The 15,976-nt window shown below is 36.6% G+C and overlaps 1 protein-coding gene across 3 annotated transcripts in view; it reads right to left on the bottom strand.

The window, feature by feature from the left end:
• The window catches only part of MAP3K5 (mitogen-activated protein kinase kinase kinase 5), a 203,410-nt gene that overhangs the window by 132,851 nt on the left and 54,583 nt on the right, over positions 1-15,976 (bottom strand). For all 3 annotated transcript variants that reach the window (XM_027056793.2, XM_027056794.2, XM_053222202.1), the window contains exon 2: positions 5,479-5,618. In XM_027056793.2, coding sequence (XP_026912594.1) covers positions 5,479-5,618 — 140 coding nt within the window. The remainder of the gene's footprint in view (positions 1-5,478; positions 5,619-15,976) is intronic.

Below are 15,976 nucleotides of genomic sequence, written 5' to 3'. Positions count from 1 at the left end.
CCCAATTTGATGGGGAATGATTATAGCTCAGATAAAGGTAGACCCTTCCTATAAGTAAAATAGAGAACACGACTGTTTCCTCTCTCAACAGAAAGAAAAATCTGTCCATGAAACAATATGAAGGTTTGTGACACTATGTTGAACCAGGGAGAGTAGAGAGTGCCATGGTTTACAAATCAATGGTTGGTTATCAAGTAAGCAAGATATTTGAATCCAATAAAAATTCACTGTTAAACGAAAAAAAAAAAATAAACCATTGGAAAAATATAAATTTTAATTTCATACACAACTCAAAATCTAAAACTAGATTCCTCTGAGTAATTTACTTTGGTAAGGGAGGTAAGACTTTAAGAAGAGGAACTGGCAGTGTAAGAGGGGAAAAAAATGTACAGGTTTAAGAACACAGTGGGACCTGAGTAGATTCACCAGATCCAAGTAAAAATTCAGTTTAAGTTCGAGGTATTTGTACCAAAAATGACCCTCATATCTTCACCAATTGACTAGAAGTTGGCAGAATCACTGAAATTGACAACAAGGATATCGCTGCTCTTTTCAAATTCTATAACAATTTGCTTTAAGTGGAAATGAGTAAGTACCAGAAAACCAGACCTAATATCCAGTTTCTCACAATAAGCTCTAAAGGAGATTGGGTCTCTCTATACCTGCAAGCTAAAAGATCATCAGTACCATGGAGCTGTCTGAATGAGAAACTATGATAGTTGTCAACGTTCATCATGTCAGAATTTCCTTCCTTTTCAAGACTGAATAATATTCCATTTTGTGTATATCCCACATTTTATTTTATCCATTCATCTCTTAATGGATATTTAAGTTACTTCTACCTTTTGGTTACTGTGAATAATGCTGCCAGGGACATGGGTGAACAAATATCTCCATGAGATCTTGCTTTCAAGTCTTTTGGATATTTTGTCCAGGAGTGAAATTGTTGGATCATATGGTAATTCGATTTTTATTTTTTATTTATTTACTTTTTAAAGGTTAATTTATTTTTGAGAAAGAGAGAGAAGGAGAGGGAGACAGCACAAGCGGGGTAGGGGCAGAGAGGGAGGGAGACTGAGGATCTGAAGCTGGTACTGCACTAACAGCAGAGAGCCCGATGCCGGGCTCGAACTCACCAACCCTGTGAGATCATGACCTGAGCTGAAGTCAAATGCTCAACCGACTGAGCCACCCAGGTGCCCCTGGTAATTCTATTTTTAATTTTGTGAGGAACTGTGTATTGTTAAAATGAAATAACTTTTCAAGCAATGATTAAAAAGAAAAATACAACTAAATTTCTTGAAAAGGGAATAATCTCACATAATCATTACTTTTCAACATAAGATGTGTCACTACTAACTGATATGCATTTCAATCTCTAGAGAAACATTTATTCCGTAATAGGTAACATGGGAATAAAGCCTATCTTAGTGCAGAAAGAAAGGTCCAAATGCATCTGAGCCTTTTTAATCACAGTTAGAATGCAAGCAGAAAGAAATTAAACAATATTTGGGGATTTAAATGCCCAAAATATATGTAAATTATCCGGAAAGATACAAAGTACCGCAAACTTCTTCCTTAAGAAAACGATTGTGAGATATTTTAACTATAAAAAAAGCATAGAAATTATCACACACTCATGTATATACCACCTAGACTTAGAAATCAAAAATTGCAGATAAATGTGAAGACTTGTCTTTCCCCCCAGTCCTATTCTATTCCTATCTCCCAAAGAGATAACTATTCTGAATTTGTTGTTTGTAATTCCCATGCGCACATCTATCCTTCAAAACGCAAAGACGTATGAAAGCACTGCCTTGCACGTGATTAGATTTTGTATGGATGGTATCATACCGCACATACGCTTCTGTGATTTGGTTTTTTTCTCTCCACACCGTTTCTGAGATATATTGATAGTGACACATAAGACTCTAGTTAATTCATTTGAGTGCTCTAGAATATTCCACTGAATGACTCTACCAGAAGGTATTTATTCATTCCTTTGTTGATAGGTATTTACCAATTCTCTGGGGAGAGGGGTTATTACAAACAATGGTCATATAACATTCTTGATTAGATCCCCTTCTGCATGCCAGAGACTCTTTTTACAGTACACATCCAGAGACAGAGTTGCTGAGCCTCTGTGCTATGCTCATCTGATAATACTAGGTGTTGCCAAATTGCTCTTTGGAAGTAGTGCCAATATACCCTCCCACCAGCAGTGCCCATCTCCTACTCTCCACAGCCTTGTGGTGGGCACTATAAGGGCTTCTAATTGTTGACTATCTGATGGTATGCAGGGGTATTTCCTTGTTTTGTTTTGCTTTGTTTTTATAAGCAGCACTGTTTAAAGTGAGTGGGGAGTGGCTTGCAGGGAAGAGAGGGAGCTGAAGAAAGGAAAAGGGGAATGAATCTCAAGAATTAGAGCTGAGAGCAGTTTCAAAAAGGAATTTCTGCCGATAGAAGAAATGGCTCATTAGAACAATTTCCACACTCTGTACAACAGCCCTTTGTTTCCCTCAAGTCCTTTCTGATGTCAGATGCGTTTTGTGGGTCTGTCCCACGGCTCATTGGTTAGGCGTGTCCAGGCTTACTCCTCCATCTGCTGAGAGACCCCAAGTGGAGGTCTGATCATTTCTGTAATACATGAAATTAATCTGGAAAGAACTGTAACAGCCATTTCTTATTTTCAAGCAAGTGTTAAGTCTTAGCATAGAGTCTCATTAACACGCACATAAGAAGTTATTGTGATATTTATTTAAAGAAAACAGTGAAGATTGTGTTGTTAAAATGCTAAGGGAAAAAACTATCAACTTCTCTTTCTCAAAGTGCTATGATCTCTTTCTGAAAAAAAATTCAATATTTCATTCTTACTACAGTAAGATAGTACTTGCAGTTTCAAATGTATACAAATCTTATTGCAAGTATATGATTTGATTAGATCCTAAACATCCTTTCATATGGAAACCCAGACACAGATTGCAAGTATTTTTATGTTCCTATCAATTATTTTTTAGGAGCCTAAACTTAAATTTTTTTTCCTATGATTTTGCTGCCAAAGAGAAACTGCTCTCTTCAACAAAGAGCAGTAGATGAAAATAAAACTGGTACAGCTGTACTTTCTAGATATCCAAAGAATCAATGTACGTGAGGCTCGATATGTGACCAGAATAGCATTCTCGTTCTGTCTGTGCCCTGTGAAAACAGGGAGATGGTTCATTTTTATTTTATTTGGCTAATCTATACATAATATATTTTTATAGTAACTCCTGTTCTGCCTTATTTCACAGATGTTTTCTTTTCTGTTGGTAAAAGGCAGGGATAACGCCTATAATGAACTACAATGGAAATTAATAAAATTAAACACACACACACACACACACACACACACACACACACACACACACACTTTTTTCTCAGTAGCAGAGGACCAGAAAAATTTCTAGGGCTCAGAGGAAATTGTTAGACTGAAAAAAAATACTTTCCGTTCCAGAGAACTCGGTCCTTTGCAACCAGACACTTATTTGGACCAGGAACAAGTTAAACAAACAAACAAACAAAAAATGGCAAAAGCTTAAGCTAGTGGAAGGAGTAAGAGAAAAGACAGGATGGCTGTTGTACGGAACAATTCAGGGGGCAGACATAATTGATGGGTTTTCTCAATGAACACACCGAACAGGAAAGTCAGACATCCTTCTAACTAGAAGAAACTGCAATGAAGTTTAGTGGTTAGGAGGGTGGGCTTCGGAGTTAGGCAGATGATTGAAATTATTTGAGTCTCAGTTTGCAATTCTATAAAATAATGGTATGACAGCATATAATATACCCCACAGGGATGTTTTTAGAATTATATGTGAAAATGTATGTGGGTGAAACACACAGTAAGTGCTCAGTTACAAGCAGCTATTAGGTACAAGATAAATGAGTATATTTTAGATAGATTAGCCTGTCTAAAGAACTATTGTATTCAAGTACCAATAACACTTCTAAACAAAGGCTGGCAAAAAGCAATGAAATCAATTTATTTGTTCCATAAACATTTCTGATGAGCTTCAACTCTTTCTCTCAAATGTCATTTTAATTCATTTTTTAAAAAATTTCCCCAGGAAAGAATAGTCATAAATGAAATCACAAAATAACCATAAGGCAAGAATAAAAGTAGGGTGAAGTGAAAAATGTCTAACACAACACTGCCTGCTTAGAATACTTAATGTAAATAGAATAAAGTAATGCAATAAAAATAAAAAATAAAATAATTTCATTCCTTTATTGACTACTGATATGTTATAAATGGTAGTACATCAAAATGTTTAATTAAAATACACCACCACAAAACTTTATGATGCATTAATTAGAGGAGTAAATCTAAGGTAAAATAAAGTAGGGGTAGCTTAAAGAATTTCTCTGGGTAAAAAAAAAAAACAAAACAGATTCAGACAGAGTAGGGGCAAATCTCTAAGGACTATTGCAGAATATTCTGTAAAGGGATAGCCTATCAATGGCCAGCACAATGCCTGGCCTTCAGTAAATGTATATTTGCTAAATGAAACTACAGATTTTCAAAAAAGTCATACAAGCTTTAGATATTCAGATAAAAGAAAAATACGACTTTTTTTTTTTCATGGGTGGGGGGTTAGAGATCTTCATATAGCAATTACTAAGCGGTTGGAAATATGGCTCTGGGTTTTAGGTCTCCATGTTCCCAGCTTGGCTTTGATTTAAAAACTGGAAGATACAGATAAGAATAAGTTGCATGAAGCTGGCTGGAAGTTTCACAAAGGAAATGGATGATATCAGACTCAGCACGCATTTCACAGAATTGTTAGATGCTTTTCAAAGAATCACACGGTATAAAATCACTTGGCCTTGCAGAAGCATTTTAGACAATCTTTTTTGGATGGAAGAAATACCTTCCTATCTTTATGCCCCTATAATGGAGAGAATGACATGCTGAGTTTTGTAGACAAATATAGTAGGTTTTTATTTCTCCTTTCCCTAAGTTGTTGAGTTACTGAAATCATCTCCCAGGGAAGAGGATAGCAGTTTTCTGGTGATATTTGGAGAATTTCTCTTCCCGAGTACTTTCAGTAGAAAGCGTATTTCTAGGTGGAGACAGGGTGTGCCCAGTGAAACCCCCAATGGCAACACAGCATAAGGCTTGACCATACTTCATGCCATCTCCATTTCCTTCTCCAGTGGACTGGACGACTTCCTAGGAACGCAGTCTCCCCAGCTGCAACTCTAACTGCGGTTCAGAACTCAACACGACCATTTTTCTACATGTCATCGAATTTCTTCTCCACTGAATTCTAGATAAACCTCAAAGCTTCACTAGGAACTGCTGTGTAATTGTTAGACTGACAAAAACAACCTTTCACAAACATAAGCTACTTAAGGAGTTTTGGATGTCAGAGAGACCGAGAGGGATCCCTAAAACTCTAGTGCCTACAGTAAACATGGAGTAAACAAGTCAGGTACCTTCAGTGACTGCAGAGAGTCTGAATTATTATCACAGTAGAGGATGATGTTGTTGGCCATGCTGAAACTTTCTCTGACCCCAAGGTGGTAAAACAATGATGGCTGTCGGAAGGCGTCACTCATCTCCACCACAGCGATATCTGCAAACACAAAACAAAGCCCCCCAAAGATGACACCTAAACAATGCCCGGTAAGCACAGTTTGATTTCAACAACTTAGTATTCAAAGAGGAAATGAGGAGATGATAGGGATTTTCCCTCCTCACTTACTACTGAATTTTGAATTTGTAGTTCTACCTGGAAGTGGTTTTAGAAAATGCAGCAAACCTGCATTTTTTTTTTTAAACACAAAGGAGATCATATAATTACTGGCAACTAAGCAAAGTCTGCCAACGGTGGGCTGCTGGGGCTACTTCTCTCTATGAAATTTCAACTTTAAAACAAGTGAACTCAGGTTCCAGAAGCAGATCCGCAGGAAACTGCCTTAAGTGATGAGTGTAAAATAAGACTTAAAAAAGCAAATAGGTAAGGGGCACCCGGTGGCTCAGTAGGTTAAGCCTTGGACTCCTGATTTCAGCTCAGGTTATGATCTCACTGTTTGTGAGACTGAGCCCCACGTCTGGCTTTGTGCTGACAGTACAGAATCTGCTTGGGATTCTCTCTTTCCCTCTGCCAGGCTCACATGTGCTCCCTCTCTTTCTCTCAAAATAAATAAATAAATATTAAAAAAATCAAATAGGTAAGATTATAAATTAATCCAGAGCTGCATTTTATAACTAATTATTTATTGTTATCAATACCCAGCAAGTCCCCAGCAAGTATAATCAAGAAAAAAAAAGAAAGCAAAGATATAGAAAATTATGACTAAGAAGGATAATATAACCAGATAGAAATTCTACCAAAGCTCAGAGAAGACTAACACCAAGATAAGTATAAGCCTGACACCAAAATTTGATAATAATGTCCAAAAAATGAAATATAGATTAGTTTCAAACTTATTTTGTATATGGACAAAAATATGAAAAAAAATGAAGAAAATGCACCAAGCATTACAGTATAAGAAAACTAGATCACGGGTTTACAGTTTATTTTGGGAATGCAAGGATGGCTCAATGGAAAAAAAAAAATTATCAGCGTCTCCACAGGTGTTCCAAGTGCATAATTAAAATCCAAAACCCATTTCTCATTAAAAATAATTGCAAACCAAAAATAGAAGAGCATGCCTTTAACATGAAAATGATACATATTCACAACTGCCAACTTTGTTTATAGGTATTCCCAGGAAAATCAGTAAAAAGACAAGGCAGCCAATTATTCCCACCACTAGTTGGCTTTCTGAAAATCCCAGATAATGCAATAAGATTCCACAAAGAGATATAATATTATAAAATAAAATACATAATTATCATTACTTGGAGATGTTTTGGCTATCAACCAAAAAAAAATCTCAATAGAATCAACTAAATAACTATTATAAGCTATAAAATAATTTAATAAGGTGTTGAGATGCAAAATCATTATGATAGCCAAGAGCTCCCTTTGTAATCCTAACTAGTAATATTTGGAAAATATAATGGTGAAACAAATTCTAATCACGCTTAAAATGAAAATGTTAACACACCTTGTGACAAATTTAACAGATGCTGCTAACTTGTTAAAAATATTTGCAATATATGAGAGATGAAAGGTTAATATCACTATAAATCATCTCTTATTGTTCAATTTAGAATAAGCAACCATAAAGACATCACAACAGAAAATTAGGCTATGGATACAGGCAGGCAAATTCACAAAAGAGTAACTAAAATGGCAAACAAATACACAAATAATATTCTATACCTCACTATGAATAAGTGCACATTAAGCAAACTGTAAAATGCCACTTTTGTCTAACAAGTGGTCAAAAATATTAAAGAGTGCCAATGAAGATGCAGAGAAATGATACTCATATGCCAAGGAGAAGTTTAAACTTCCCGGGAGACTTAAATACTTAAAATCATTTACACTTTTTGATCAAATACCTCCATTCCTAAGAATTTATTCCAAGAAAATTCCTATAAATGTGGCAGGTTTACTTGTAAGGATGCCCACGGAATTTTTTTTTTTTTGCAATAAAATGGAAAACACCATTAATAGGAAAATAGGTATGTGGGTAATTAGATACATAGATAGATTCAAATAGTGGCTTATTATGCAACCATTGAAAGCTACATTTTTGAATCGCTATATTGTACACCTGAAACTAAATATAACACTGTATGTTAACTACACTGGAATTAAAATAAAAAATTAAAAAAACAATATTGTATAAGAATATTTAGCAACAGAGGTAAGCTCAAGCTATAGTAAGTAAAAAAAAGTATTAAATATAATACATTATAATGTATACATTATATGCGAATACATGCATGTGAATAAAAAAATGTCTGGAAAGTTGTACACCAAAATAACAGCTGCGTATTGCGATTGTGCATTATTTTTTCTTCTTTATTCCTTCTATATATTTTTTACAATTTTTCTTACGAACATTGATTACTTTTAAAATTTAAAAACCCACCAAAACACAAGAAAAACAATACTGAAAACCTGTGTGACTGAACGTAAAACTGAACCGCAGCACAAAAAAATAATGCAGACTCTTAAGCTGTTTGATGCAATCGACCTTGTCTAATGAACGTGAGATTAGAATTCACATTCTGTGGAGGAGAAATAAATCAGATCAAACGGAGGCTGAAGACAGAGAGGATTTAGTGAGGTTATGAAAGAGGCAGCCAGGTCACAGGAGCTTCAAAAGATTTTTTTTCAAGGCTAAAATGACTTACGGGCTCTTTAATACAAATAAAGAGTTTTCTTTTGGGGTCCTTCACATTTCTACATCAAAAATCAACACATGAGAAAATGAGTCAGTGCATCCCACCTACACGCCCATCTGCCTCCTGCACCCACACTGTTTCCTCCTCCCACAGATGCCAGCCACTCGCAGTCAGTCACAGGGCTCTAAAATCAAGAGACAGCGTAACATGGGGCTGAAAGAAACCGAATGAAGCAGTGGCTGATGAAAAACAAACGAGAGATATGCAAAGAAAAATACTAGCTAAGTTAAAGCAGTCACAAGAATAAGGGAGATGGGTTATTTCCAGAGAACTGCCTCCTGGGACTTGATGCTAAAATAAAATAGAAACACTGCAGAAGGCTTTTAGATTAAGAGTGAAACTAGATATTCAAAATAAATGGTACAGGCAAAATGGAGCATACTCATCAGGTCTGAATGTCTAAGCAGGAACAGACACATTTTTTTGGATGCTGTATAGAACATTAAAAATGCTTGTTTGTATAATTTTAATACACTGAATAGAGTACAACTCAGAAAAAGAGGGACTTTTTTCTACTTCAGGTCCAGATGACGGATATATTTATGTTCTTTTCTAAATTTATTTTTTCATTTCCATGGAGTAAAATGTACTCTTCTTTCTTCTCTGATGAAGTGATCAGAACCTGTGCCCCATTTTCTTAAATTGTTGAATTTGTTTTCTTCTTGTTGAGGTTTGTGGGTTCTTTATATTATCTGGATATTTTTCCTTTGTCAGACAATGGGATTTGCAAATATTTTCTCCCAGTTTGTGACTTGTCTTTCCAGTCTGTTGACAGGATTTTCTTTTTTTTTTTAAACAATTTAACGTTCTTTTATTATTTTTATTTTTGAGACAGGGAGAGACAGAGCATGAACAGAGGAGGGTCAGAGAGAGGGAGACACAGAATCTGAAACAGGCTCCAGGCTCTGAGCTGTCAGCACAGAGCCCGACACGGGACTTGAACTCACAGACCACAAGATCATGACCTGAGCCAAAGTCAGCCGCTCAACCAACTGAGCCACCCAGGCGCCCCTGTTGACAGGATTTTCAAAGAGCAGAAATTTCTAACAGTAAGTCCAATTTATCAATTTTTTTCTTCTATGGATTGTGCTTTAGGTGTGGTATCTTGCCTAACCCAAAGTCACAAAAGTTTTCTCCCATGTTTTCTTCTAGAAATTTGTAGCTTTACATTTTACATTCTGATCTATGATCCATGTTAAGTTAATTTTTGTCAATGACATGGGATATGGGTCAAGATTCATATTTGTTGTAAAGACTCTCCTTTTTCAGGCGAACTGCCTCTGCTTCTTTGTCAAACACTAAATGGCTACATTTGTGTGGGTCTGTTGTTGGGTTTTCTGTTCTATCTTTTGCCAACACTACACTGTTCTGATACTTGGGGCTTTATGGTAGGTATTGAAATCAACTGTGAGCCTTCCAACTCTATTTTTCTGTTTTCAAAATTGTTTTAGCTAATTTAGTTGTTCTATTTGCTTTCCTGTGTAAGTTTCCTGTGTAATTGGTAGCTGAGAGCTATCAGTTGATAACTACACACAAAAAAAATTCCTCCTGGGATTCTGACTGATATTGTGTTGGATCTACAGATAGATCACTTTGGGGGGGAACTGACATCTTCATACCTGGAGTCTTTCCATGCATGAATACAGTGTATCTCTCTATTTATTTAGGTCTTCTTTGATTTCTTTCCTAAGTATTTTGTAATTTTCTTTTTTATTTTAATTTCTTAAAATATAATTTATTGTCAAGTTGGCTAACATATGGTGTATACAGTGTGCTCTTGGTTTTGGGGGTAGATTCCATGATTCATTGCTTACATACAACACCCAGTGCTCATCCCGACAAGTGCCATCCTCAATGTCCATCAATAGACAGTTCCTACATGTATTTTGTTAGATTTATATCTAAGTGTTTCATTTTTTTTTGGTGCTATTATAGATGATGTTCTTTCAAATTTCCTAGTTTTTCATAGCTAGTATGTAAAAATACAGTTGACTTTTGTATATTGACCTTCTATCCTGAGACTTTGCTAAACTTACTTATTAGTTCCAGGAGCTTTTTTTTTATTTGCACACATTCTGGGATTTTCTACATGGATAATCATGTCATTTGAAACTAGAAATGGTTTTATGTCTTCCTTTCTAATCTGTATGTCTTTTATGGTTTGGGGTTTTTGTTGTTGTGTGCTTTGTTTTGCCTGGTTACACTGGCTGAGGCCTTCCAGTAACACAGGATTTTTAAAAATAGTAACATTTCATTATTTAACAAAAATATCATCTTATGACTATCTTCTCAAAAGCAGTAAAATAGGTGAAAATTATCTTCCTTGTGAGGTGATCTTAAATCATGTCTAAAATGCAAAAAAAAAAAAAAAACCAGATGTAATTATAATAAACACCTGTTACTCCAGTTCTTAAAACTCACTTCTATGAGTTGCAGTTTACCCACTGTATTTCACAAACATGTATTTATAATTATTATGTGCTAGGCACTATCTGCTTATCAAAAATTAACTCAATCTTCATAAAACCCCTTTTTGGAGGCAATATTATTATCATTACTTTAGGACACTGAGGCAGAGAATGTATAAATAATCTGCCCATCATCAGCTAGGAAGTGATGGCACCCTGCCATCCTTGGAAGGATTCAAACTCAAGCAATCTAGGGGTGCCTGGGTGGCTCAGTTGGTTGAGCAACCAACTCTTAATTTTGGTTCAGGTCATGATCTCAGTCATGAGATTGAGAGTCTCACGTTGGGCTCTGTACTGAGTATGAATGAAGCCTGCTTGAGATTATAGCTCTTGCTCTCTCTCTCTCTCTCTCTTTGCCCCTCCCTACTCACACTCTCTCTAAAATTAAAAACAAAAAACAAGCAGGCTAGCTGGAGAGTCCATGCTCCTAGTTCTTCACTGAGCCACACCCTACACTTACAGGTTATAGAGGTTCTCAAGATCAGAACATAAATTTAGAGATGCAAAAAAAGATTTGAGGACCAAAGCATATATTCCTTTCATATGTTTCATGACCAAATGCACTTAATAATTTTCTGATTGAGTTTCTGTAGTAATATTGTGAGTTAAACTGCTATACTTAAAAACTAAAGTTTAAATACTTAAAAATTAAGTCTGTTTAAAAATATAGACAAAGGTACAAAAATCTCTTACATTTTTAGCTAAAGTGCCATGTCTTTCCTTTCCTCCAATTGTGTTAATGTTAAATGGAGCACAAAATTAGATTTACCCAGGGTTTATTAAAGCATAATAAATTTTTAGGGCAATAACATAAAACTGTTGTGCCTAATTGCATTTTGGTCATTAAATGGCAGTGGTTCATGGTCTGTGTTACTTTTTTTTTATTTAATTTTTCCTTCATAATACCCTATCTGTTAGTTAAATATCTCACATGAGCTTCTGTTGCTTGTAAAAAGCAGAGTTGAAGCAAAACATTAATGTTCAGTTACTTTTTATCTATTCAATGTTTTCCTTCCGCATTAGATCACTGATGACAAGGCAAGAGCCCAGTAGTGATTTGGCTTGTAGTCTGGTCTACAAGATACTCTGAAACTCCATTATCAATGGAAACTTCCCAAGTTATCACACAGAACTACCCATTCAATCATACCCATCCCCCAAGATGACCCACTGGTGCCAATTTAATTCTACAAACGTCCTGGGCACTTATTACATAAAAGTTGTGTTATTTGCTGTTACGCAAGTTAAAGGAAAAAATTAACTAGATATGATTTTTGCCATCTCTTGTGGGGCAGAAACATGAGTTGGCAAATACCGACACAGAATGTGTACCGGGCAGAATGTGGCTGGTGCTGGTGAAGTACAAATGGTGACATTCAGAGGCCAGGGAGGCCAGTCCTGGTAGAAGGAATGACTGAAGCAAATGTGAATGAGGCATCAGCAGGCAGAGGAGTTGGGGTGGAGCACCTCAAAGAGCAGACTAAAAAAAACAGAAGCCCTGCACATCAAAGGCACCACAGAAAAAGGAAAGGCACAAAGTGCCTGGGGCTTGGTCTGAGCAATGAAGCAAACCTCAGTAGGAAACAAAGTCAATTCCCAATGGAATTCTAGAGATTCCCCTAAAGAGCAGACACTAACCCCCAAATGCCCATACCATCTTAGATTCTTGTTGTTGTTTTTTTAAATTTTTTTAATGTTTATTTTTGAGAGAGAGAGAGAGAGAGAGAGAGAGACCCAAAGCATCACCAGGGGAGGGGCAGAGAGAGAGAGAGAAAGGGAGACACAGAATCTGAAGCAGGCTCCAGGCTCTGAGCTGTCAGCCCAGAGCCCGATGCGGGGCTCGAACTCACAAACTGTGAGCTCATGACCTGAGCTGAAGTCGGACGCTTAACCTACTGAGCCACCCAGGCGCCCCTAGATTCTTAAGGGAAGTATAGCTTGCATTCCATTGATTTTTCTATATTATGAATAAATAAGGGTTATTTACAACAAATCTACTATATGTAAATTACTAAAATGTTACTCATTACCTAGCAGTGTCCTGGTAGAGCGTCCTAGAGACTCTGAGTCAGGTTACTAAAGTTTGGCAGATATGCAATGTTGGGACATTGCAAACCTCCCATATTAATAGAGGTAAAATTGTTGAGATTTTCACGAAGGACAGAATAATCTACCATCATTGTTGTCTTGAATTGGTCATGGTTTGGCAATTCCTGCTATGAATTACTATTCATGTAGCTTCATCAGTATCATTTTATTTTCCTGTATGTATTTAGCTAACACTGTCATGTATAATGATACATATTTATGTCAACAATAAACATTTTGGCCCATAATTTCCTCATCACTAAACTCCAATAAATGTATGCCTAGTGATTCAAACATGAATCATTCTTATATTGCTAAAGCAAATGTATACATAATGTCCCCACCCCAGCCTTAATTTGCTTGTTTAATGCTTGTTTGATTATTACACTGGGGAATTAAATTTTTTTTTTTTTGAACCTGGAAAGTGAGGACTAGGAGCAGGTGATCAGAGGCAATCAACCTCCACAAGTTTTAAAAATGTTGAGAGCCAAGGCATCTACAGAAGGAAGGGGGGAAGAAAAGGGAGAAGCCTAGGGAGGGAAAGGGAAAAAGGGGGAAGAAGGGAGAAGAGAGAAGGAGGGAGAGAAAGAGGAAGCAGAACCAAACAAGATTGGTATAAAAACGGATGTCTCCTTGCCTGGACAGTAGCCGCAGGAGTCCGGTTCCTGATGCTCCAGCTTTAGAGAAGTGAGGGGGAAATTAGCACACATCCATAAAAGGTACCCATCCCACAGTGAAAGGACCCAGAACCACAGCTCTCTGACAGGAGGAAATGCAGCCTCAGAAAAGCACACCACAGGGTGAAAAGCTGGAAGGGGAATCTTCTCTCCATCTCCAGGGGCCTTGAGACGAGGGATAAGCATGCAGATGACAGACAAGCCATTTCATGACTTCCCAGTGTTTGAATCCTAATTAAGTTTCTGGATGGATGACCTTGGACACTACCTTAAGTTCACTGAGCTTTGGTTTCCTTAACCATAAATCAAGAATAAAAATACCAGTATTTACAGCACAAAGCTGTTAGGATTACATGTGCATGAGACACAGCAAACTCTTAATATATGATTATTATAAGGAGCCATCATAAGAAATGTTAATAGGAAGCCCTTTGAACAATTTATCATAAAAATGGTATCAAAGACAATGCTAAAATGTAAGTCAATACCCCTGATGAAATCTCATATGAATAATTACTCATAGAAATGAGGCTGAAATCAAATTATGAAAACACACAAAGCCAGCACAAAGAATTTTGACTTGATTCTATAGTCAATGGTGATCCATCTATATCTATGTTTTGAGAAGGGGTATGGCAGATCAAAGTTTGGGGAAGATAAACCTAGATTTTATGCACGGATGATAGACAAAACAGACTGGAAGCTGGGAGGTCACTTAGGAGTCATTCACTAAACTAATACAGAGATAACATGGTAGGGAATTCAAGAGGCTTTAGGGATTTGGTGGATACAGGATAAAGAATTAAAGATGATTCTATTTCCAACTTGAATGGTTAACACTTATGGCTTGCCATTAACACAAGTGACATAAGAAAATATACTATTTTTTTGGTAGGAACTTGAGTTTGGACTGAGATACTTTAAATATCGTGTGTGTGTGTGTGTGTGTGTGTGTGTGTGTGTGGTATCTAACTGACAGGTGTCATTCTGAATCACAGCAGAAATCAGAATCAGATATCCAGACTTCAAGCTATATTCAAGAAAGTATGGTACTGGGTACAAAAACATACATATAGATCAATGGAACAGAATAGAAAACCCAGAAATGGACCCACAACTATGGTCCACTAATCTTTGACAGAGCAGGAAAGAATATACAATGGAAGAAAGCCAGTCTCTTCAACAAATACTGTTGGGAAAATGGACAGCAACATGCAGAAGAATGAAACTGGACAACTTTCTTATACCAGACACAAAAATAAATTCAAAATGGATAAAAGACCTGAATTTTAGATAGGAAACCACAAAAATCCTAGAGAACACAGGGAGGAACCTCTTTGACCTTGGCCGTAGCAACTTCTTACTAAGCACATCACCAGAGACAAAGGAAACAAAAGCAAAAATGAACTATGGGACTTCATCAAGATAAAAAGCTTCTGCACAGCAAAGGAAACAATCAAAAAAACTAAAAGGCAGCCCATCGAATGGGAGAAGAGATTTGCAAATTACATGTGTGATAAAGGGTTAGTATCCAAAATCTATAAAGAACTTACACAACTCAACACCCAAAAAGCCAAAGAATCAGACCAATTTAAGAGTCATGGTGCTGTTAGTAGTTGAAGTGGCAGGTGTGTATGAGATTGAACAACTTAGACAATATAGAGAAAAATGAAAAGGTATCTATGATTCAGGAAACCCTTTCTTCATCAAATACCCCACAGAAACATAGTTCATCAACATGCATGTGTAATAAATGTTCATAACAGCACTATTTGTAAACCATCAACAATAGAAGAAATAAAGTGTGCTATATAGAGACAGTGGATACCACATAGCAATAGATTTTTAAAAATCTACAACTACATGTGACAACATGAATGAATCTCACAGACTGTTAAAAGAATCTGGATATAAAGGAGTAGGTATCTTATGATTTTGTTCCTATGATGCTCAAAAATTTGATATTAAAAGTAAAAAAAAACTAGCAGATACTTTGGTGGAGGACAGTGGCCGAAAGGGGACTCAGGGAGGTCTTCTGGAGGGCTGGTAAGGTTCTGCCTCTTGATCTGGGTATTCAGGCATGTTCACGTTGTGAAAATCAATTCATCTCTGGTTAATAATTTTGTCAAGAATGGTAAAAGAGGACTGTATTTAGTTTCCTGTAGTCATTATAACAAAGTACCATAAACTTAGTCCCTAAAAACAACACTGTAATTCTTTCACAATTTTTTTAATGTGTACTCATTTCTGAGAGGGGGGGAAGGGGCAGAGACAGAGGGGACAGAGGATCTGAAGTGGGCTCTGTGCTGACAGCAAAGAGCCTGATGTGGGGCTTGAACTCAGGTCACGTGAGATCATGACCTGAACCAAAGTCGGGCGCTTAACCGACTGAG

Source organism: Acinonyx jubatus, chromosome B2 (genome assembly GCF_027475565.1).
Source record: "Acinonyx jubatus isolate Ajub_Pintada_27869175 chromosome B2, VMU_Ajub_asm_v1.0, whole genome shotgun sequence".
Lineage (NCBI taxonomy): Eukaryota > Metazoa > Chordata > Mammalia > Carnivora > Felidae > Acinonyx > Acinonyx jubatus.
The sequence above is the reverse complement of the archived record's forward strand: the minus strand, read 5'-3'. Positions and strand labels throughout refer to the sequence as shown.